This window comes from Dicentrarchus labrax, unplaced genomic scaffold, assembly GCF_905237075.1.
Source record: "Dicentrarchus labrax unplaced genomic scaffold, dlabrax2021, whole genome shotgun sequence".
Taxonomy (NCBI): Eukaryota; Metazoa; Chordata; class Actinopteri; family Moronidae; genus Dicentrarchus; species Dicentrarchus labrax.
The window spans coordinates 7,207,010-7,232,974 of NW_026136718.1; the positions used below are offsets into that span (position 1 = coordinate 7,207,010).

Genomic DNA, 25,965 nt, shown 5'->3' on the forward strand with positions numbered 1-25,965 from the left:
TGCATTGAATTTTTCTGGAGGGACTGTATAGGTCATGTTTATCTATTGTTAGTATTAGCTATATATAGTTATACATATAAATTATGTCATACTGACAAATCTATTTTAGACTAATGGTGGTCTAACTGTAGCAGGTTTAAACCTGTGAGGTGCCCTAGAGCTACAGTAGGACTTTAACCCCAACTGCTTCTTACATATATACACTAAAGACCAGATTCCAGAAGAACATTTAGGCTATATTTAGGCCTCATTGTCCAAATCCAGGAAAGATGGCCTCTTACTTTGGTACAGTGCAAAATCAACATAGTGAGGGCAACCATATGATGTGAAGTGTGAGTATTTTACACATGGCTGGATGCTACTCTTGTGCTAACCCCTCTAACACAATTTCCCTATTTAAACTGCAGATAGGCCTACTATATTGTGGAAGCAAGTAACTCAAGAGTTTTAGAAACTGCTGATCAAATGGCCCTTGCACATGCTCTCTCTCTCTCTCTCTCTCTCTCTCTCTCTCTCTCTCTCTCTCTCCCCATGCACACACCCTGGATGTCAATCTGCTAGGACTCCCACCACCCACCCCCAACACAATAAACTCATTTTACATAAGCATAAGATAGTGAGGAACCAGACTTGCAAATAAACACCTCAAGTCTGGTGCAGATCATGACTGCATACACTTACAGCTGCATGAGGGTCTTAAAAACAATCTGCAGCTGGGCATATAAGGAGAGTTTGTAGTTACTGTCCAACAAGAACATTCACAGAGACGCTCTGCACTTTCTGTGGTCTGTTTACTTTTTTTTAGCATATTTTTGTCAGTAATCAATACACACATCATCAAACCATTTATCAAACCAATAACTACAGCAGTCAGTGTCAGACAACCTTATCATACTTTAACAGTTACCTCGTGTTTGTGTAGTGGTGATAAAACGTTACATAATTATACACTATCAGTTTGAGTACCACTAAAAGCTCCCTGCACCAAACTCCCTTTAAAAAATATGACATTTTAATAATTCCTTACGAGTCGGTAAAAACACGTTACTCTAGCAACACGAGATAAAGACCATTATTTGTCGACTGCCTTCTTGACAGTTCGGTATGAATATTATGATGTAGTATCTCATTAAGACACCACTGGAGGACTTTGTAGTTCCGGTCCTGTAACACCGGGAGGCGCCAATGAGCAGGTTTCCCACCGGAACTCATCTCCACGTGCTGGAGGCTGAAAGTGGCCACCGGCGGAAGAGGGTTTGTTTTGGTTGTGTCCGACGTGTGGCTGCTGTGCTCCTGTAATGTGCTCTCTAACTGTACCAACAACGGACACAATGTCAACTGTGGAGAGCCAAGTGGAAAACAACAGTCCGGAAGAAGAGCTGAAGGGGACCAAAAGGAAGATTTCTCTCTCGGAGTAAGTGTTTTAACAGACGGGAAGTCCTCAGCTAACGTAGCTAACAGGTTCACGGTTGCTTACACGAGCACAGGGTTCATTATTGTAGACCAGATATAAAGATAGTTATTACTCAAAGCAAATATTAACGCTGGTGTTGTTGTGCGTTAATAATAGCTGTTAGCTACGCAGTTAACATGAAGAAGAAGATATACCTTATAAACTCTCATTGTCTATCTTTCCTCATCCTTTTTAGCTCTTGTTTCTAGGTTATATCACCTTATATATCAGGGAGACGGGATTTTTAAGTTTTTCTGTGAATTTGTTACTTTTTTTTTTTTCATTAGATGGCCTGTAAAACTTTTGTTTTTGTTTTCTGTCCTGCAGTTGTGGTGTGTGTGGATCAGAAGAGGCCAAGTACAGATGTCCTGCCTGTCTTGCACATTCTTGCAGGTGAGATTATTTGTGCAAGTAATGCTAAACAAACAGCCCATTAAACACAATATGAATGAAGGGATACAAACATATCTCTGTTACATAGTTTATTTCTTTATTTCTCTTAGTGTTTTGTTTTTTCATGTCAAGTAATGAATACTTTGACATGATCACAACTCATCTTCACACTTAGACTACACTAACCTATGACAGGACTGAGTTCATTATGTTGTATCACTTTGTCCGTAGTGTATAGTTTTATAGACACACGTTTGAATTCAGAGGAAGTCATCTTATTAATAGATGCTGAAGACAATAAATGGAACTCAAGTCAGGTTATGAGCTGTCTGATGGCGTTTCTCTCGTATCTAAGCAACACAGCATCTTAAAGGCACATTTCAGCTAATGCAATATGTAGACTGAGGTATATGATTGCACCCATAGAGCCACTCATATCCTTTCTACATAATAGCTTAGCATATTCTACAAAAATATCAGTCCTGTAGGGATCCATGAGCCTGTGCACTGTTGCTTTTGATTCACAGTGTAGTACATTGTAAGAGTTCACTAATAGAAGAAGTGCCAAGTTGTTGTAAAACTTGTATTTCGTGTAAGAAGGAAAGACTAGCCAGCCCGAGGGTTCAATTCGGCTGAAACGATCTTCCCCAGGTGCTTACAAACAATCTCGTTATTACTGAAGTTATGTAACGTCTGAGGTAAGATCAGGATGGAACGGGTACAGGAAAAAGATTGCGGTCTTTCAAAGAATATATTTGTGTGTATTGGACAGCGGCAGTAAGGCAAGCAGAAAGAGTGAGGTCCAGCCAAACTCTTGACTGTGCAGTTTTGTGTAATTTTGTCAAAGTGAACAGAGGAATCACAATTATCTTGAGTGGCGTAGTCACAAGAAAATTGACACAAGGTACTTTTGTTCATGACCTTGTATAATTAAGTATTTGTGAGAATGATTGCAGACAGATTTTCCAGAATTACAGTTTATCTAGTCATCAGCGATAAATACTTGTTTATATTGTTAAAATTACAGTGAGATCACATGAATAATATGAGTTAGCTTAGTGATTTGATATTCCCTTGGTTTTCTGCTCTATCTCTGTGATGAGATCATATTATTTTATGCAGAATAGAAGTTGTATTCCATCTGTGTCTGATATGACTAATAAAAACCAAAGAAATAGTTCTGCTTTTTCTGATAAAAAAAGACAGTAATCACGAAAGAACCTTTGCGTGCAGTAACGTAATATTTATGATTGACTCATGGCCATGTTTTTGTTTTTACTGACTGAACCTTTCTTTAATTTGAGGCCAGCAACAACATGCCACTGGCAATGGCAATGTTCCATGGCCTAATCCTCGAATTCTGTGGATGCTGAAACATTGACGACTTAACCTTCAAGTACTAAATGACATATCGAAGGTCATACCTGAAAATTTCATTAAGATTTATCAAAGGGCGCTAGGGGATGTCCTTCCCCTTTCTCTCATGGTTGCCTGTTGTTTTGGGCATCATTCAGCATTCCTTTTACATAGTTTCTAGGGATATAGTCTTTGTCTGACCCTGGCCAAATACCTGTCTCTCAGCAAGTGTCTGAAAATGGGTCTTTCCATGCTTGATTTAATGTCCAAGTTTTTTTTTTATGGGTTTTTTAGTACGAGCTTTCAGAAAGCCAATTACAGCCACTTTTGAATAATGACCATATTAGCTTCAGTAATCTTTTAGTTCGAAAGTGCAGGTGGACGGTAGTGGAAAAATTGTTTAGGTGCTTATGTAAATGTAGCAATACAACTATGTAAAAATATTGGAGATGCACGATAATTATCGGGGCAGATAAATTATGGGCCGATAATGGGAAATTGACATTATTAGAAAATGATTCCGGTAACTAAATTGCAGCCAATAAATTATCAGTCTGTGATGATAATAATTTTTTTTTTTAATTCTTATGCAAAACAATTGATAGGCTTTATACTCTGAGAAAGCCAAAGTAGGTTTCTGAAGTTTTTTGATTAACTTTACTTGGAAAAATAAATGAACGAGAGTCAGAACTGTTCTTGTGTTAACAGTAGAGATGTCAGTTAGATTTGGTTAGGTCACAGCTATGGAATATTAATTCATCCATCTTTGCTCACTACATCTCAGCCTCAGGTGTGTAAAAACTACAGGTTATGAACTTCTTTTTAAAATACAAAATTATTGGTGATCTTATCAGTATCGATCAAGCAGGTAATTATTATTGTTGTATAGGCTGAAAAAAAAAATCCATATCTTGCATCCTTGAAAAATACCCTTATTGCAAGTCCTACATTCAAAATATCTTACCTAAGTAGCAGTATGGAAATGTATATAAATTAACATAACTAAAAGAACTCATGATGCAGCAACCCCCCCTTTATTTATAGAAGAAATCAATAATTTAGTAGTAAAATAAATCTGAAACTATTTTGATAATTCATTAATTGGTTAAGTCATTTTTAAGTAGAATGTGGGGGAAAAAATGGTTTCAGCTTCTTCGGTGCAGATATTTGCTGGTTTTGCCACCAATTGGTTACATTTGAACATTCTGTTGCCATAGCAACCACGGTTCCATAGCAGTTTAACCGACAGTGTTACATTGTCGGTTTTGTCCAGCAGATCTAACGTTATTATCTATTACGTAACGTTAGTGAGTGAGTGCCCCTGTTTTACATTCTGCCACCAGCTGATTTCAGTTGAACAGTTTAGTGACACGTTTTATAGTTTAACTGAGAGTGTTACATCCAAATGTAGACTGGCATCTTTTATCTATTCTAAAAATGTCCTCGTTGGACCATTATAGTTGTTTTGGTTTTGTTTTACTGGTAACCAAACTAGCTATTATACTAGCAGCCTGATGCTTAAGGTGTTGCTAATCAACCATTCTAACTGTTTTACTGTAATGCACTCTGTATTTGTATACATTTGTTTGTTACATTAATAACTGAGTTGTCTCATGTTGACTTTGTTTCTTCTTGGGACACAGAACAATGTAACTAATCTGACAGCTATACTTTTGTGAATCCACACCTTTGGTCTAAATTTTGTAACGATTTGAGAAAAAAAAAAACATAGTTTCAGATATTATTGGGAATGAAGTGGAACAGAAATACTGCTGTGTTTATGTCTCGGATAACTGTTGATGGATTTTTTCCACAAAGAGGGAAAATTTTAATCAGAGAAACATCAGCTTGTTTTCTCTGGGCCTTTTCTCCTAGCACACAGATATTCAAATCGTTCTGGAAAGAAAATAACCTCTCTAGATAATGGGGAAAATCTAGTGGTGTTTGTCAGCGCTAGTTATTTGTTTCAATTAGTCAGGGCACAGTATGCTATTGTTTCATATTGGTCAGTCTCAATTCAGCAGACCAGCAGTCCTCAGATGACATTTGTTGCATGTTGTTTTCTTTCCGTCTTTGTCCATTTTTTTTTTTTTTTGTCCTTTGTGTACTGTCTGGACAAGCTGAAATGCCGCCAAGCCAAATTCTTTTAAAGAACTGAGTCATTACCTAACAAATTCTTTTTTTTCCAGCTTGCTGTGTGTGAAGAAACACAAGGAAGATTCGGGATGCAGTGGAGTTAGAAATAAAACTGCCTTTGTGACCCTCTCACAGTTTGATGAAATGGCGCTTCTGAATGGTGATCCTCTCCTTTATTTCTTCCCATGACTGAAAAACTAAAACAGCATAAATAGTTTTTTTGTAATGATTGGTATTCTAAAATCAAATGCTTTTAATTGTATGTGTGTTTACTGTTTGTCCTTTACCTGTACTGTAGACTACAGATTTCTTGAGGATACAGGACGATTTGCTGATGGTGCCACCAGAGACAATCTCATCCGGACTCCTCGTGCCACTTTAAAAGTACGTCTTTGAGTAAAGGACCAGTGTGTTGGATTTGGTGCTATGGTAGTGATGTTGCAGATTGCAACCATTTGAAAAAAGCTCAGCCTTCCAAGTGCTGGTGAATCCTATTCAAGAATAATCTTACAAGTTGTATTAATCCAATTTTGTATTATTCCTCCATCCGAACACACTGTTCCCACATCATGAGATAATGCATTCTAAAGTAGTTGTTTTATTTTGTTCAAATAACAACACGTGTGTTTCTGAATTCAGTGTGAATAGTTTTGGTATTTAAGAACCAAAAACAGATGGTCCTCTCTTCATTGTTGTCACTATTGCTCATGTGTTAGCTCTGAAAAAAAGTTCAGAACTGTTCAGCCAGTTCCGCCAGTTCAGCCAAGACTTTTCTTTTGAGTGCTGAAATATCTATCTTACCACCAGATCACAGCTATATTGAAAGTTAATACGGGTAAGATTTAAAAGCTTAAAGATTTTTACAAACTGAGACATTTTGACCCTGAGCAAGAACAGGCTGACCCAACACTGACCACACCATCCAAAGACCAGGGCCTGTATTCAGTTAACCACGAAGAATGCAATAAGGAGCCAACTTTTTTCTGTAGCCCTTTTCTTAACAAGATTACAAATTGCACATAAAAACAAAAACTAATAAACTAACTAACTTATAAAAAATAAGATTAAACAAGTACACTTGCAAGAGTGGTCTAATAAAGCCCAGCAACATATTAAATATCCATAAATAACCAAAAAAAAAAAAAAAAACAATAGGAAATTGGCTTAACTGCAAACAAAAAGAAGACCAAAACTGAAGCAGGAAAGAAATTCTGCTGCTGGTGCATGAGATGCATTAGAAAAGTCATAGAATAAGGAGGCCTAATATTAAAATATTAAAAATAAAATTTCTGCTGTGAAAAAGGTCTACTTTTTCACAGTAGAAATTTTGACATAAAATAGTGCGGAACGGAACCTTAACCTTAATTAGTATCATTGTTTACCCTACTTCTATTTCATTTCAAAAAGGCTGCTGTGAAAAAGGTCTCTTAGTGCCACGTTGACAAGTGCACAGAATGAAGATGCATGAAAAGTGATTGTAAAAGTAAATCAGTGCTAGGGCTTTCTTCTTGTTGTTTTAAGCCTGATACATGCATAGTAGGTCAAAACAGCCCTATTCTGAATTATACATACACCTTCAACTAACGGATACTTTATTCAATCATTCTAAAATATATCCTGTACTCTGCACTGCACTCATCTAAGATTCACTCTTAAAATACATAAGAGACCTGGAGCTCTCTGACATTTAAGAGCAATTTAAGTCCTAATAAATGTGATAATTAGCTTTTAGCTTTAAGTTTGTGAGCAGGAGAATTTACGTGGCTCTGAAACCCATGAAAAATGTGAACAGCCTTATCAAGAGCCAGTGTCTAGAGCCAGTCAATGTAGAAACATTGCTGTTCAACATGGCAGCCTCCATGTAAGCCGACCTGCTGCATTTGTAGAAATACATGGTTCATTCTAAGGTAAGAAAAACATAATAATTCTTTTTTCCAGGTGATTATACACCAATGAAAACATAGTTATGCATATTATATTCAATTTCTGACAGTAGACTCTCCTAAATGTTACACACTGGACATGTAAGTTCAAAATTCCACTTATAGCAGTGTGATAAATACATTTATCCATGAGGCAATTCATTTGTGTGACTGTCTTTTATTATTTTCAGAAACATTCTGAAAATGTAAGAAGAGATGCACGTGGTGCGAATGATCATTTCAGTTGCATTTGTAGCGAAGGCACTTTATATACAAGTCAGTGATCCATTGTTAGTTTTGATTAGATATCTGATGTACATAAAGATCCAAAGATGAAAGGTGATGGTAAAGACCTAGCTTAGTAGAAAAATCATCAAAATGTGTTTGTCTTTTTATTGCTTCACTTATATCATTTGTGGCTGTAGTTATGCAATGCTTACTCCTGTTGTTCCAAACCACAGACATTCAATTATGTAAGATTCGGTGTCCCTGCCAGCTTTCACCTGTATTGTTACTACAAGACAACACAAGTGGTATTTGATAGGTTGGAGTAATGCGTGCTTTTTTTATGGGACTTTCAGGGGCAGTGACTGCTTCAGAGGTCACAAATCAGTCAAAATAATGAGGCTTATTCTCAGCGAGAGATAGAGGCTTGGCACATGATGAGCTTTGGGATTTGGGTTTTTACCAGAACATTGCAAGTGCAGTAATCTGTTATTAGCCTTGTATAGCCCTACCTTTTTAATAAATCTGTTTTACTGTCTCTCACTACCTGCCAATCTGAACTCATGAAGGAGCTACACAAGTGCCAGGAAGGAAAGGCTTGTCCTTTCAAATTTAGATGAGGCCAATAAGGAGAAGTTCAGGTCATCTTTGGTTTAATTACTTGTACAGCCCGATTTATTGATGCAGAACAGATGTTTGGCATTTGGACCTATTTGTTCTTAGAGACGATGTCCCCCCCCCACTGACTTCTCCACTGAACTGAAATGCCAGGCTACCTGTGGTCCCAACAAATCTGTTCAAAGCTAAGAATAGAAACTTTCTGTTACATCCTGTTTCACTTAAGTTATTTTTTTGAAGCATGCTGCTGTGAGATGTTTATTGAAGGTCTGATAGCTGTTAGATTGTTCTGTTTGGTATTCTGAACAGTAAACTGTAAATATAATAAAAACAGAATATAATGGGATCATGTTTTGCATACTGTGTAGAGCTGATGATATTTTCAAATCATATGACTATTTGTTATATAAAATGCCAGAGTGACCATATTCAAACTTTTCATCAGTCCAAAACCCAAAGATATTCAGTGAGACAAAGCAACACGCAGATATTCACATTTGATAACCTGAAACCAGTGAAAAAGATGTAAATGATTGATCAAGTATCAAAATTGCTTCTGATTGATAAGTTAAATGAATGATAACTGTATTATACCAAATTATACTATTATATCGTACTGTACTATCTGTACTTTTCTCTTTTCCAGACAAAGAAGCTGGCAGCCAACGCCAGAAAGATGAACATCACATTGAGGTTCCTCCCCATCACCTTCACTAAGAGCAGAGAAAACTCCACCTTCTTCCTTACAAAGTAAGATTGAAATAACTCAAATACAAGCAGTGTATTTTGACTTTAAATGTAATATTATTGTTTATCTTATCCTTAGCTGTGGTTTGGCAAAACTAGTGTTGCAGAGAGGAACAAATTATTTCAATTTAATTTGAAAGTCACCCAGGCTCCTCACTTCCTTTAGGCCTTGAAGCAGTGAGTGTCTCAATTAAAAATAATAAGAACATCCTTTTTCATTTTAAAAAAGACTACAAGAATGTTTTTTTTTTACTCTGTTGTTATAATTTTGAGAAAATTGTGAGCATAATGAAAATGATTAATTTCTTAAATATCCTAAAAAAGTGCTACATTATCATAGAAAAAACAGAACACAAACACACTGTAGCACAAATGCAAGTAATAGAAATACAACACCATGGGTGTTTGGATTTCCATCCGCGCTGCGCCGCCTAAAGTCTTACCCAAACATTTTACTGTTTGTAATACGCTCAGTCAAAGTCAAAGACAACACTTCACGGGTTTCTGGTGAAGTTAAGTCCTGCTTAGTCTGCAGCAAAATGAGCTTCTGATTAGTGATGTTTTACTTTACCACAGGATGGCACTCTTGTTAAGCCCTAACAGCAGTTGTATCGAGTGCTTTCTCTCTTCAGGTTATCTCATGGCAGTCTGCATGACAATGAAGGCATCTATCCATGTCTGTTAAATGTGTGATCAATATTTTATCTGAGGCAGTTGAAGTGTTATTGTCGTTAGCACACCAGTCTCTGTGAGTCTGAGATGAGATGAGGTTTACCATTTTCTCAAGTGAAATTAAGCCATGACGACGTCCTTTGGTCATTTGCAGTTTTTCTGTATTTCATAACACTTAAATCCTGTTCAGGAGCAGAAACCTTTCAAGCTAGTAAGTAGCCATTTTTGTCAGATTTTTGTGTTCAGTTTCAGTATATGAAATCACACATGCACTCTTCCTTTCGAGGATCGATGGCAGCGTGTTCCGTGCTGCAGACAACCAATCACTGGGCAGTTGCAGTACCTCTCGTCTATCGTGGTTTTGCCACACTTAAAGGAACAATCTGTAAACTAATGCAGGAATAGGTGAATAAGGGAAGGTTAATTTAGGTTAAGTGATTTCACATTCTGTAATAATATATTATCTAGTCTAGTCTACCTGAAGGCATGGTGTTTTATTAAAGTCAAAGCATTAAAAATGCAGCATTATGTCCATCATCACCAGTAGGTCTATCCTCTTCTAGCTTAGACGTTATAGGACCAGTAGTTAAAGATTGAAATAATAGCACTCTAGTCTACGGCTAGACTAGTTGAAGATCAGTTGAAAAAAAGGTTAAATCAGTGCTCAAAATCAGTGCTCAGCTGTTCTTGAACCATTATCCATATCTGAATTTTGTCTGGAGCTAGTTTCATCATCATTCAAATGTTATTAACATGTATGTTTTCATAAATGCTTCTCTAATATATTATCATGTGTCGTAGCTCCATAGCCCTGGTGTCATTAATTGAAGTCAATGATTATGGTCACAAAATGTGAAAGTTCTTCAAGTAAGTTCTGCGTTGTGAGATTTTGAATAACAGAAAAAGCTGTAAAAGAGGGTTAATTTAAATTAAACTTAACTAGTGCTGTCAGTTAAACGTGTTATTATTAACAGCGTTAACGCAAACCCATTTTAACGGCGTACATTTTTTTATCGCGAGATTAGCGTTCTTTTTGGCCTAGCACACTTTGTAGTTTTTTTCACATGCTGTTGCAACAACTAGTAACGTTAGAAAGACTACAACACCACACCGGATCTAGCTAGACTGGAAACAAAACAACAGGCACGCCGCACACACTTGTTTAAGAGTAGTAGACGTTACGTTTTGAGTGGATGGCGAGCGCGAGACGCCGAAATGGATGCCAATAATATTCTGAATGGAAAGTTTACTTTTAAAAAGTTGCCAAATGGTTCCATTGACAAGACCAAAGTGATCTGTGTGTTTTGTCGTTGTGAACTGAGCTATCATCGCAGCACGTCCAGTCTGAAATACCACTTGATGGCCAAGCACACAGCTGATGCGAATTCTCCGCCCCCTCGTCAAAGCCAGGCGACAATGGATGATTTTTCGATAAAAACAACATTTGCACAAAGCAAGCCGATCCACTTTTCCATGTTGATAAGAGCATTAAAATGAGAAAAAAATAACGGGACAAAAAGAAATCAAGGGACATTTAGAATAGATAAAAATGTGCGATTAATTGCGAGTTAACTATGACATTAATGCGATTAATCGCGATTAAATATTTTAATCGTTTGACAGCACTATACTTAACACATACCATATACATATACCAACACATTTGGTAGTATTGTATGGTGTTATTAACCTTTTCCCATTGGTAGTTTAATGATTTTGGGAGAAAGTATTTTAGTGTAGTGAACTTTGCAGACTTGCAGTGATTTAGAGACTGTGGCTTATTTCTTTAGACCCTGAAGTAGTAAGTAATTGTTTCGCATGGGCACTCTTCCAATTTGCTCAGTTCTACTGGTGGTCTTGTCATGTCTGGCATCTTTTTCCCTCCTTGGACAACCTTCTGCCACTCTTTTTTTCTCATTTCTTTTGAGACTGAGTCCTGCCACTCTAATCCCTCTGTGGAAGAATAAAGGAGGGGAAGAGGGGAAAATGGTTATTGAACTGCATATTAAAGTTTTACGAGTCTGAAATGCCCAGGGACAACATTGGGTGCCAATCAGGATTGCCACTAAAAGAATCCTTTGTCAGTCCCTCCAGCTGGTTTTATGTTGTTACTTTCCCTTTCACCACCCTCTTTTCCATCCTTAAAGTCTAGCACTCTGTCACGTCTGTCTCTGGTGTTTTGCAGGCGGTGAGTTAAATGTGCACGTCACATCTCGGGATGAGGCAACATTATGTCAGGTTGTAGTAGCACACTCTGCCCACCCCATACTCCCCATCCCCAACACAAGGCTTGTCAGATGGTGATAGAAAGTTTTTGTTGGATGAGACCAGAATGTCTGTTAAGTTTTTATTATTTAGTTTTAACACCTGGGAAATGTGCTAAATTCCCACAACTCCTCTGGCAAAAGACACAAGAAGAACCTTGATGCTTTTGCTGCTGCAGTATCCGTAGAGGAATCTTTGGCCAGCTGCACAGCCTTATTTCTTTGTTTAGTCTGGTTAGTTTCACTGTGAAGATTTTTCAACCAACCGCAACAGTGCCCCATTCACAGACAGCAAATGGACACAAGGGATTGGATGAAAGGTATACAATAAATTGCGAGAGATCGAGAGAGAGAATGTGCTTCAGAATGTACCAAGTACATAATATAAAAAGCAGATGTGTGAGCAGTGTGACTGCAGCTGGTTAGCGACATATTCATGCTACGCACTTGCGCTGCCAGAGAAGGATCATTACTGGCAGACAGCTGACTAGAGGGCTTTCATGCCTGGCGATGGTCTGTGTGTGTGTGTGTGCGTGCGTGTGTGCGTGTGTGTGTGTGTGCGTGTGTGTGTGTGAGTGTATGTGTGTGAGAGGTTGTGAGCGTGTGTCTCTTTGATTAAATATTTGTACTCAAAGTAATGGCCATGCAACTTCTTTCTTTCCACCTTTTGCCGGTGACTAATTTGAAAAACAAGGCACAAACCGTAAAGAGACTGACGAAAAATTACAGGCTGCCTCTCAGTTCAGCCCTTGGAGGGTAAGTATATAATAGCTGGCATTTGGCAGAACATTGGGAGTAGCTGTGTTAGGGTGGAATTATGTTTTCTACAGCCTCAGCCTGGCATGGCAGGGCATTTTCCTCATAGACAGCTTGAGTGGACTGGACAACACATTGCAGAGGCAGTTACTGTGGATAATAACTACATATTTCTATAATAACTTGAGATAATTAGTAATATGAGCAGCTGTGGATTTGTGCCATGTATGTCAGTTTGCCATATATTGGGAATCAGACTCAGTCAGCTCTGGGCTAGAGGAGACCTATTTTGTTCTCTAAATATTGACAGGTGTTGAAGAACAGTCAACTCAAGAAATCAAGTGCTACTTTTTGATGCTACAAGAGAAAAATGTAATTTTTGGAAATGGAGTCCTAATCACCCACGAGTAGATTCCTGCACCCAGTGAACTGAGTAGTATGTCCTATCTTACCCATTTTAATATATCATAAAATATTTTTAATGCACGGCGTGATCCTGTGCATGTACTTTTGCACTAGCATGCTAAACTCTCCCTCTTGCCTCAGTTTTGTGTTTAACTGTTGAACAACAATCTCCTCCTCCATTCCACTATAATTTAAACTTCCAAAAAAAAAAAAAGAGCTTTTCGTCTGATTCCTTGTCGTCATCTACTTGTTCTTGCTGCAGCTGCCCAATCCATACAAGCATTTTCTTGCTTGCTTTCCCCAGCCGTGTTATTGTGTGAAAGGAGGCGGATGTGTTCTCATTGTTTTTTTTGGCTGGTGGCATGTCACTAAATGGCACCTGGTACCTCATTAACACTTTTGCCTTCAAACATGGTCAGTTTACACATCAAATGAGCTAGTTCCTTTGACGCATACCAAAGCCTCTACTCAGTTATGATTATAAAACACCCGAAGCCAAGCCAAGACAAAACCAGACATGCATTGCAACGTTAATGCTGCATAGCCAAATTTTTGATACAGTTTGGATACCCATGCTATTAGGGCTGACCAGAATGCTTTGAAGTTTTGAAGCTTCAACTGTTGCCTTTATAATCAATGTCGCAATGTACGCAAATGCTTTGGTTTTTTTTTTTTTTTTGGGGGGTTTTTTTAAATGGTCAGACAGGTTGAAACCTGATCTCCAGTGATTCCCACATATAGACTTTCCTTGGGCGGGCAGCCCAGGTATATTAACGGCCGGTGACCCATTTTAGCATTTTACAGAGAAACACAGAGAGAGAGAGAGAGAGGTAGAGAGAGACATTATTTGGTATTACGTAGAATACTTGGGCCACGTTGGCTTCGATAGATTACAGGAAGCCTCCTCCACCAGCCGCTCACCTGCTGTTGTGAAAACGGAATCCAAAATCCAAAATGTGAGTTGTGTTTTCTTGGGCGACTTCAAAAGTTAACGTTAAAGACTTTATAACTATTGAAATTGTGATGATGTGACATTTGTTATGGTCTGTACCAAACAAACATGTTTTCTTACATCTGGAGAACAAGATTTGTAGGCTAGGGACACACATTTTACCTCCATCAGAAAATTGCAGCTTCTTGTGATTTGGATATTGCACTTGGTCATGTTTTGTTTTGAATGATATTGCGATTAATTGTGTAGCCCTGCTGCTAACGAAAAAAGTCAACAGAGAAAAACAGAAAGAGGTGTGGCGGGGCAAGATGGTGTGTGTGCTGAAAGACAGAGAGTCAGACCTTGTGTAAACCTAAGCGTCGAGCAAGCTGATTGCTTGATCCAACTCCGGTCGGAAAGTAGGCCCAAGATGAAAAAGAAAAAACATGTAAACAGTATAAAAATCAGTTAAAGAATAAAATAAACAGTCATGTGGACATTGTGCATGTTCTCCTACACACATTCTGCATGTTCCAGCCTGAAGTCCACCATTCTTTTTTCTGCTTTGTGATGAAAGCCTTCCACTGATTTGCTGGTGGAAAGCTTTTAAACTGAAGCAGGAAGTGATTGGTTTGCATTAATATTAGTTCAACTGTGTTTAAAAACTCTCAAAAGTGTTAAAAAACTACTGAAGAACTCCTAAAAGCTGAACATGGTGGACTTGCCATCAACACGTTTGTCCACAGTTATCCCCTGCAGTCAATGTGCAGTGCAAATGCACTTCCACAACACGCCACTACTAAAGCGTGCAATACTGGGACAATGGAAAATGGTGTAATTTTAGAACCTCAATTATGTCAATTAATGCAAAAAAATGCTGTAATGTAGCAGTGATATTCATCCCAGGTTTGTATAAACCCAAGTGGTGTATGAAATACTGCATGTGATGAATGAATGCACAAATGGATTAAAGCAGACAGAGCCATATTTCACCCCAGATTTCATGGCGGAGGATGACTATTCATCACTTTGCACGCTCACGTGCGCCACGATTCCTACTTTCCAGAAATTAAGTTCAAATGAAACAATCAGCAGCAGCTTTAGTCAAATGTTTTTTGAGACTCCAGCAGACAACATTCTGGCTGCTGTTGGCTCTATTAACCACTGCTGATGCAAAGCAGAGTCTGTGCCGGCTGCCATCTGAGGCAAACCTCACATCAGAATGGCAAGCAACAGTTTCATCAGTGTTGCGAAGGCTGTCATCACAATTGGCCACATAACTGTGGGCTACATGCTGCTCTTTGGCTCTGGGTGAAATTCCAAACTGTAAATTAAGCAGAAATATGAGTGTGTTGCATGAGCTAGAGAGAATATAAACTTGCCATGTGTCATGTTTGGTTGACTGAATTTTAATAATTAGGTTCCCATGTGTGTGTTAAAATTAATTACATAGTTTTGTCCTTGGACTGAAAAACTTTAGTGTTAATGACTTTTGGCTATGGAATCCTTCTTATTTTTTAAGCCACACTAATACTTTGGCTCTAGCTGTGGCTACATTGGCAAGATGACAACTCTTGAATGGATTGCCATAAAATTTGGTACAACCATGCAGAGTCCCCAGAGGATTAGTCCTAATGACCTGGGTTACTGGTATCCTTTGACTTCACATCTAGCGTGACCAACAGGTCAAACTTTCCACTGGTCCAGCACGTCAGTTCATGACAGGATATCTAAAGCTAAGCCCTGCGCCCATCAGACCCAATTTTATATTTTTTCCCCATTAGTGGTAATAATCTAAGAGTTGCAAAAATGTCTCTCCATTTTTCATCCTTTCAACAATTTTTTTCCCTCCCAAGTAATTAACATCACAGCCTCATGGAGCTGCTAGCACAGCTGTAGACTAGTTGTGTTCCTTGTATGGACACATGCATACTTAGAACCCTACACGCATTAACAACTTTTTTGCCTTTCTAGAATTGAGGTGGAGTGTGTTCTGAGTTTTTCAGGGAAAGCAGACCCATGACTTAACATTGCGGCATTTGTCCAGCAACTGAGGCTAAAGCCAGAACATAAAGAGTCTTAAGATACAGCTGCCTGTAATCTCTCCCTTTCGTCCATCAGCCTCTATGCCACTCCACCCTCTGAGGTTGTGGATCCAGCCGTGGCTTTGGATACTGGATTCATTTGTTGTATCTCAGTATAGAGGCCCCAAAGTCCTGTCATCTCATTCCACTGGCGCTTACTTGCCACCCAAATCCTGGCGTCTGCCTCTGACAGGCAGATACACAGGACACATGGTTTCATATGTTATGCCATTTTTGTTGGATCTGTCCAATCCTTAATCCAGCCAGATGGATCTGCTCTGACTGACAGACCACCAGTCAGGCTTTCTGCACTCTAGTTTTGATGGCACAAGTAACTGCGATCACTAACTTAATCAGCAGTGTGTGTTCTTGTTAATGAATTCATCCATCCTCCTCTGAGTCTGCTTTATTTCTCAATCTCCCTCATGCATGAAGACAGTTGCTCGGACTCATTTTAAGTTTATAAAGAGAGGCAAAGTTCTGGGGATTATAATTATTTGCAGTTCTTTGTGGAAGTTCTTTGTTTAATGCATTTAAAACTAAAATGACACCCTTTGTACAGATATAGTTTTGTAGTCAGGTTTGTGAAGAGCAGAACAAAGATAGAACTCACCGAAGCCTAGACATCAGGATTTGTATTTATAAAGCTCTCCAGGGCAAAGATGGCAAATTTCCGCACTGGCGATTGCTCTGGCTGTTGGGGCAGTTGTCCGTCCGTTCCATTCTTGTGAATTCAATATCTTAGGAAGTCCTCGAGGGAATTTCTTTAAATTTGGCACAAACGACCACTTGGACTTGAGGATAAACTGATTAATTTTGGTCAATGAGTCAGTGATATTTTTGACTCAAAGGTCACTGTGACCTTAAAATGATGTGACATATTTTTGTTGACTCAATAGTCAAAGGTCATTGTGACCTCAAAATAGGTTTTTAGCCATAATTTAAGAATTATGTTGACTGGAACAACACAATGAGTAAACAATAACTAGAACAATATGATCTTTCATCTTTCCATCTTATCCATTTTGCCTTTTACTTACTGCCTCTGAATGTAATGCATCACAGGTAAAAATGCCAGGAGAAAATAAAAGCACCACATTTTGTGTAGCTGTACTCTATAACAATTCATCTTTACATAGTAATCAAGGGCATTTGTAATATATATTCACTGGGATCAATATAGTGATTACTTCCTTTGAGCCAAAAAACTTTATACCTTTTTATTTAATTGTTTTTAATTCTTCACCACATATATATCTGGACAGACAGATTTAAACTGCAACTTGACTACCTGGTGGAGCCATTTAACCACAGGGTGGTGTTTCTAGTTTAATGTAAAATACAAAAAACTAGCTTGAGTATTAAAAACAATCCGTGCATTCATTAACTAAAATATTGTAGCTTTTACTTTTACAAATACAGTAACAGGCCTTTTTTCCTAAAAGTGGGGTCTTTTTATAGGGTCTGCTTTAATGGTTTTAAGTTTTCATAAGGAGTCCAGACTGTGATTTTAGCTATTTTTATTGTATAAATATTGTGTAACAAAATACGATTGTTCTGCTGCCATTTAAAAAAAGAGGAAACAGCAACCTTTTGGGAAGCAAAAAGAGATGACCGCTTCCATTCCTTCTGTGCAACTCATAACGCTGAACATAATTTGAAACCCCAGGACACTGATAAATAAAGAGAAATGGAATCAGGACTTTCACAGTGTCACTACAAGAGTCCTGTCCTGGCTACCCTGAGAAAATGTAGACTCTGGAGAGTATTCTTCCTCATATATGCAAAAAAAACCACACATGCAGTTACAGATTGATACCCACTCAGTAGCTTATTCATTAACTGGGAGATTTGTAGAAATCATTTTCCTACCTAGAAACAAGCAGGTAATCACTTGTACAGTACTGTATTAATGAAACATGTTTACTCTTTTGCCCACTCTATTCTGACCATGTGTCAATTCTATTTTACTTGGTTGGTTTTAGTTTTTTAGTACTGTTTGATGAATAATCCCTCTTTGTGAAGAAATCCCTTTTAATGCGGGCCATGTATGGCAGTGGGTAGCTTATTGCATGGAATTCTGTTGAGGTTATAAACTTTTCAGCACTTAATCTTTGTAAACAGACATGTTTTCAGGAGGAATTGCACCTCTTGTTACACATGGGGACTACTTTGCAAAGCTAGCTTTTCACTGTTTGCCACCACTCTCCTTTAGAGTTTAATGGCCTTGCTCAAGGCCCTACAGCAATAACTGTTGAAGGCTAGGCAGTGTGATATTTTTCAGCAGGTTCTGGTATTCAAAGCAGTTGTCCTCCACTGTTGGTCCTTCTGTTTTGACTTTCTTATACTGCTCTCTCTTCGTTTTTTCCTGACAATGAATGATGGCACTTATCCCAGGTATGCACCGTGGCCTTGCCTGAAATGATTGCATGGATCTTTGGGCAAGCCCCTTTTCCATTGAAAGACATAGTTTCCATTTGCTGTAATGACAGAATAATGGCATCACACCTGGTGCTCCACCCTCATTTGCTTGCACGTACAAACACATACACACCTGCACACGTATACACAGGCACACACTGATGCACCAAATAAGAAACTGAGCCAACACATAAATTCCTCTGACTCAGGGGTTAGAGGTGTTAGGTACCTCCTACAGTTGCATAGGGAATCCCCTCCCAGCCCCTTGTCTTCAAATCCAACATGCCTGCTGCTGCTTTCACTACCCACAGCTTCACTCCTTCACCTTCTGCTTATAGCCAAGTGGAAACTCATAACCATCTTTCATTGGGTGTTCTGCCAGTTCTGCACATACTTCTTCGCTTTTGAACTCCCCCTGCAGGTCCTGTTTCTGTTTTCAAGGAAAAAATATGCCCCCTGTTATATAATGCTACCACCTGGATCTGCAAAACAACCTCACAAGCACCATAACAATGCCTGTCAAAAGACACAAGGGGTAGAGTCGAGTAGCTCATTGCCAGTGATTATGGAGTTTCTCAGAATATGCACTTTATATTGTTGCATTGCTTATATATATATTTGACCTGTTTTTATTGTCTTATGTCCTGCTAATACCCGTTAACAACAATGGTACAAAAATAACCCTACTAACAGACTAAATGTTGAACCTGTCTTTGTCAATACAATGGAACAAAAAAAATGTTACATGCTTGCTGTGCTGTTTATTCTGCAAGTACATATTAAAATTAACATATACATTTGATGTAAAATACACATTTCTTTTCATATTTACCATTATGCTCACCTCAATCTCCTTCGATGTGACCCATTCTTAGCATTGATATAGCTGCATTAAATTATGGTTTGTCCATCAGTCTGGCCATCAAGTACTTGTGCCCAGAGTCAAATATCTACACAGTTGTTTGATAGATTGCCATGAAATTTAATGCTGACATTAATGGTCCTCAGAGGATAAATTGTAATGACTTTGGTGTTGTGCTGACCAGCGCCTTTTGAATAAAAGAGCCGCTACACGTGATTCATGTAGGTCTCGATAGTTCTAAATAAGTCTACGCTGTCAACCAGTCGGCAGCAACCACTATATTTGCAGCAGTTTTCAGTAAATATTAAGGCATAATATGCGTTGATTACTACGTTGTCAACACTTACATTCAGTATATATATAATAGCTGTAATAATAATTTCTGGGTAGTGACGGAGAGGCAGCACCAGTTTCTCTCTGTTTAATTTCAGAGGGAAGCGGGACTGTTCCCAGAACGTAGAATACATTTACAATATGTATGCATTAATATTTTTCTTGTGGCAGAAAGCAGGCCAGGAAAGACATACCAGTGTTCAAAATAGCCATTGCATTCTTCCACTAGCAATCTCTTTCCTAAGGCATAGCCTACAATGCTATTAGGCAAGAAAAGGACTTAAACCTGGTCTTGGATTAGGTATTCATACCTTGCTCTCTGCAGCCAAGCACTAATGTCTGTTGTGGTAGGTAGCAAAGTGTTGCTTATGTTAGCCAACAGCAATTAGAATCTAACTAGTTTACACTGAACGTTAATTAAAGCTGGCTACATAGAATACCACTACTGACTAAATGCAGAGGTCATCTGATGCATAAAAATGTCAAAAAATTCAGCAATTTGGTCAACTTACCAGTGAATGGAACTAATCAGTCAGCCGTCCAAGTGCTGCAACTCTTATCCAACAATGAAAAACATTTCTCAGAGCCCAAGGTGATTCAAATGTGTTTTGTCTGATTAACAGTCCAAAACCAAAAGATATGTCATTTTCACTTATATAAATCAGAAAAACAACAAGTCCTCACAGCTGAGATGCTGGAACCAGATGTTTTTTTTGCATTGTTGCTTGAAAAATGGCTAAAATGATGAATAAATTATCCAAATAATTTTTTGTTGAAGGAACCACAAATTGTTCTGCCATATTCTCAGAATGGGCTGATAATCAGTAACTGTGGAGAGCTTTGGTTTTAGATAAGTAAAAAAAAAAAAAAAAAATACAAAAGTCTTCATATTATGCATATCAAAAGAAACCTTCAAGTTGTGCTCTGAATATCTCTTGGTGACTACTAAGCCCTAATAACAAGGTCTCCCACATGTGCCTTACAATTATGCTTTGCGTTGTATGTTTCATCTTCATCCCTTTAGATCCATCAAGGCCTCCGTCCCTCTTCTCTGATGGAGAATGGGTTGATGAATCACCCTATATATGGCAGATTCTGTGGTCTTGGTCAACGCAAGTCCTTGTAGTTAGGTTCAGCACAGTATGTGGGGTATATGACTCTGGAGAGCAGAACGTATTGATGCTGTGCCAGTAGATGATATTATATTCCTCAGGGACAGCAAAAAATATATTTGCTATGTTTTTCTTGGTTTTATCTTCATAACAGGAATCTTTGTCTGTAATAATAAATGTATTTTAATGTGTCATAATGGTGTACAGACTGGAAACAAATCCAAATGACCATTGAGACAGTTACCAGTAGTTAATCCATTACTGTAAAATAAATGGCAGAATTACATCTTGTTAATGATATCTCCCAAACTGTTTGATATATTACATCTTGTGCGCTATTTCTGCTTCATGATGACATTACTAGATATGCACACAGCAGCTGTTTATGGGATAAATGTTTGGTTGTAGAGCACGCCCAGCAACTCCCCCAAAAAAACCCCAACCACTTTTAAATGTTACTGCCCAAAGCATTACCCCAGAAGAAGTGATCATTATTTGATATCCACCAGCTGGTGTCCTAGTATTGAGTGTATATGTCATGGTCTCCATGGTGACTCTGGTTTATTCATTTACGCACGCACACACACAGTCACACAGATGGACAAGATTTTGGAAGCAGCCAGGCGTATTGTCTTGGACAGATTAGAGCTGAATCCATTTTATGCTCTGAATTTAAACAAGAGCATTTGTGTTTTCTGTGAAGGGAATACTGTGAGAGCACCGGTGACCTCATCTGGGTTGAAAAACAGGCATCAAGCACTACTGTTGTTGATAAGCTGAAACTAAAAATTGCTTTTTCTGTGTGTCATTTAGAGAAAAACTGTTCCTGTGGCACCTGAAGCTCATCTTTCCTCAGAGCAACACAGAGTTCAGCCAGAGGAGGTGAGTTACACAATAATATTACATGTCTTGAATAATATACTTAAGGATGCACAAAATTGGATTTTTGCTGATATTTTCCAGCTCCTTTTGGCCAATGCTGATATATGCACATATTTTTTCATCCTAATTGCAGAGAACATCCGGTCTCTCTTGTTGTGGTATTAACATATTATTATGCCTGCTCTTATGGTGATGGCCCTCTAGCAGATGCTGAAAATAAATAAATGTCCGCATTGACATTACAACTTTAAATTTGGCGTATTTCACAAGTTGCATAAAAAGTACATAAATCTAATCTCTGTCCACAGGGATAATGTGAACACATTCAACAACTGTACGGCAATTAAAGGCCAACTGAAAGAACATTGATAGATATAGTGTACTCTTTTTCACATTGTTGAGTAAATGAGCCTAAATTAGTAGGCAGCATATGCTTTACAGGCCATTGCTTGAACTCAGTAATCTATTAACTGAATAAATTAATTCAAAGTAAGGATGAGGACTTGCAACTCAGGTAAGGCCACACTTGAATAATACCTGTTACTGGGCCTCCTGTAGCGTGGCTCAAGTCCACAAACCCCAACCTCTTCAACGACCGAAAACAGCTGGTTGTCCAGAGCAATACTCTCCACGAGTTTCTGATTGATGCCTTTGGCCCCGGGGTGGTCGCGGTCATATTTTTTGGCTTTGGTTGACTGGAGAAGAGGCTGTTGACGGGTGTTTATGCTGGTGGTTTCTCTCTGTTGTTCACAAATTCTTCATAATGGTCTGGATGACAGCGTTGAAATGGGTAATTAAATTTGAATTGTTCAAGGAATGACTTTGCTATCCGTTTTGGAAACTTCCACTCTGCTGACATACTGGTATTATCATCTTTGGCTCGCGCACCCTCGCACTGGGCGACACAGCGTCAAGCATTTAGCCAAGGTAACGGCATAAGTCAAGCGTCATCTTCTCAGCATGTCCTATCGGAAGAAATTGCAGATGCCAGTGTTTCATTTTAAGGCCTTTATTGAATAATATCATTGTGCATCCCTAAATATACCCATACAACTTTCTGCTGAAGCACCAGTGTTTTATTTACTGAAGCTAATTATCAGTGCTGTTTCAGTTCGAAGGAGTCCTTGTTGCTGTAGGTCCACAATCAGCTTGGAAAGAGTGACCATTCAGATCTGTATGAGTTTGTCCAGGATTGTAAAAGCTGTGATGTTATCCATTATGACCATGACTTGTCTTGATTTGATTTGGGTGTTGACGTTCACATATTTTCTCTCACATTTGGTTTTTACTTCACAATCCCTTTCTTGTTTTTAGGGTGTCTGACAAGCAAACCTTGGAGCAGATCTTGATCCCTTATATCCACCCTACGGAGTCGGACCCTGTGACACGTCAAAAGTGAGCTTTGTCCCATTGACAACTTACATTCCATGTGATATTTTTCTTCAGATTTTTGTATACACGCATCAGTCAAACTGCCCTTTTTTTCTGTAAACCTCTCTCCGTGTGGCACTGATTGAAATATGTTAGCTAACGTGAGGTTTTAACTACAGATCACAGCTGTAAGTGGAGACCTTAATACACCTTTATGTTTTGTAGGCTGTATAAAGTATGAAATTGTATCAGTATTGTTACGACGTTTTTTTAAAATTGCGTCTTTACACGACTGCACTAGGATGTTTTGGAGAGTGAATCGTGCAAGCTACTCCAGTGGAGAATATAGAGCTGTAAATTAGCATAATAGGTCCCCTTGTTGCATTTAGTGGTAGAAATTCAACTACTCTATTGTTTTGGTTCAGTCACTGGAGTCATAAATAAAAATAGAAAACTTAACAATGTGATAATAGACCCAGAAATCAACATTGGTTTGATATATGGTTTGGAAGACCTCTACGTTTAAGGATAAAGACTGCTGCTCAGCCCATTGTTTTTGTCTTGGAAAAAAAGTTTTGGTCTTGGCAACAACAGTGACGCTGTGTTTAGTTACTGGATTCTCATGTTCATAAAAACTGGGAATGCGACTGGGGGAAGACAAAGCAAACTGAATTGCTCTCATCCATTGCTGTTGAAATGCAGATACAGTGATTTCTGCACTTTGGCAGCATAGCATAATATCAAACACTCCCCTTAATTCCAAAACCAGTGTGACGCAATTGCATTCATTTGCTATTACATCGTATAGTCCTGGGAATATTACATAGCATATGAGCTTTTTGTACTGTCTAAAACTGTGTAGTTAAGATGCAGCCTGAGCATCACTGCTGCATATGAATCAGATGTTAAAACACAGAAATACAACAGCTTGTTGTATTTCAGGTTTACTAACTGTACTCACCATTCTTTATCTAAAAATAAAGGCCATTTGTAGCCAAGACTGCAGCTTTGGTTTTGATGACCTGTATCAGGTCCACTGTCGCCTGCGAGCCAGACCAGAGCCCTTGTAATTGAGTTTGGCAGCAGTGTGTTTAGGGATTATGCCTCAGTTACAGACTAAGTACAAATCAGTCTGCATGTACAAGAACCCTGTATAAGAAGGAATAGGTCAAGACTCAAGTATAGCTCGTAACACGTTCATGTTCACTAAGTATTTTAGACCTCTCTCCACATTTTTTTCAATATCTAATTAAAATTAACTGTATAATGTGAATGTGTATGCATTGATTTAACATTCTGCTGTTCTGTGCCACCACACTTTATCACAAATGTGCTCAGCTTGAATGTGAATGCTTCCCATAGAGTAGATAAATAGGTGCAGTTGCTTCTTTTAACGGGCTCAGTTTATCTCAATGCAACTAAGTAGAAAATGTAGTTAGTGAATTTACAAAAGCTGTTATTCAAAGGTCATTTTTTATCTGGATCTTCTAATATCAACCAACTCAATCCAATCAGCCACACAGGATTTGGTTGAGGTCTCTCCATGTTATGGCGAATTCCCACAATCTTACTTTCCTGCATTTATCTTGGCAATTTTGCTCTTGCTTCACTTTCTTTTTAATTTCCCAGGCTCGTGTTTCTCCCAACATGAACTGCAGTCTTTGAACAAGGAAGGCTCTTTGATTGCAGAACACTCAGTATTTCTAATCTGAACCTCTAACAGAACAGCGATCTGACTCTTCTGACCTAACCTTTGTACTGATAACAGTCAGCAGTGAGCAGTCTATTGTAGAACCTACAGTGAGACCATATTGGAGACCAGTGCAACTCTTTAAAGTAGATGCCTGACTTGGTTCAGTGCCAGCCATTTAAACACAACTTTGCTTAGTCTAGGTTCAAGTGAGTGGGGTTTAACTCTCCATGGCCCATTGGCTGGCTGTTTACAACAGGCTCAGGTGCCGTGGCTGTCAGTAGCATTGAGGATTGTCCCTTACACAAGAAGCCTGTACATTTATCAGTCAGCATACCAGACAAGTGTACATTTGGGTCTGTCCTGTACTACACTGAATGAGCTCTTTGTGTTTTGACCTTTATGCTAACCACCTTAGGAAATTCTCCACAGTCTAAGTTCCCATGTGGTTTTTTTATTGTCCTTTTTAACGATTAGGTTAGGAGTTCAGTCTCTATCCTCCTGTGTTGAAATTAATTTCTGTTTCAGGTTGAAGATGTATGTGCACACTCCATTTGATCAAGTAAAAGTCTTCATGAAAGCAGAGGGGAGAAAGGCTAACTCTGTGAGGTGAGATTTATTTTATACTGGTTAACTATGTCCATTCCCAATATCAATATAATGTGATATGTCCTTGATTCCGACTACGACTCACCCACTTTATGGAATTGACCTGCCCCTCTTGGTGCTTAGATATGCTATGTGCTAGGCTCGTCTATGTTGAAAAGACAAGCAAGATGAAGATGGTTAAAAATATAAAATTGTCATATAGTCACATCTTAAGTTTGTTTGTTGTTACTTATCAGCTGACAAACCTATCTGCAGTAAGCTAAAACTGGTCCCATATATACAGCTGTACTTCACATAGTTTAAGAATGTATCACTAAGTTGCAATGTAGTTATTGAAATACCAACAAAAATGTATACCGTCAAAACAAGTGGAGCTAATGCCGAAGATGTTAAAAATTTTGCCCTGCACAAGAAAACAAAAGTAGTAAACCATTTATTAGGGACTAATATAATTTAATTTTAAGACGTGTGGCTGAGTTTTCCGGATAAGATTAAATGGAAGGCCCTTTTTTTAAATCTTCTAAAGTGCGTCAGAATCCTTTCATCGCTCAGGCATCCTGTCTGTGTGACTCTTCTGACCGTTCGAGTGGAGTTGCCAGTCATGACTGATTTATTCAAGGTGTATGAAATTGACATAATTTGTTTATGAACTTGACATCACTGACTTGTAAATTCCTTCAAAGCTACACAGACGTTTGGCAGTGAGGCCTTATGGGGGTTTTT

General features: G+C 38.4%; 1 protein-coding gene across 1 annotated transcript in view; it reads left to right on the top strand.

The window, feature by feature from the left end:
* Positions 1 to 1,224: 1,224 nt before the first annotated feature.
* The window catches only part of znhit6 (zinc finger HIT-type containing 6), a 32,852-nt gene continuing 8,111 nt past the window's right edge, over positions 1,225 to 25,965 (top strand). Inside the window, exons 1-8 of the mRNA XM_051377209.1 lie at positions 1,225 to 1,414; positions 1,781 to 1,846; positions 5,392 to 5,498; positions 5,637 to 5,722; positions 8,750 to 8,853; positions 21,504 to 21,572; positions 22,887 to 22,967; positions 25,162 to 25,242. Coding sequence (XP_051233169.1) covers positions 1,299 to 1,414; positions 1,781 to 1,846; positions 5,392 to 5,498; positions 5,637 to 5,722; positions 8,750 to 8,853; positions 21,504 to 21,572; positions 22,887 to 22,967; positions 25,162 to 25,242 — 710 coding nt within the window. The 5' untranslated portion in view covers positions 1,225 to 1,298. The remainder of the gene's footprint in view (positions 1,415 to 1,780; positions 1,847 to 5,391; positions 5,499 to 5,636; positions 5,723 to 8,749; positions 8,854 to 21,503; positions 21,573 to 22,886; positions 22,968 to 25,161; positions 25,243 to 25,965) is intronic.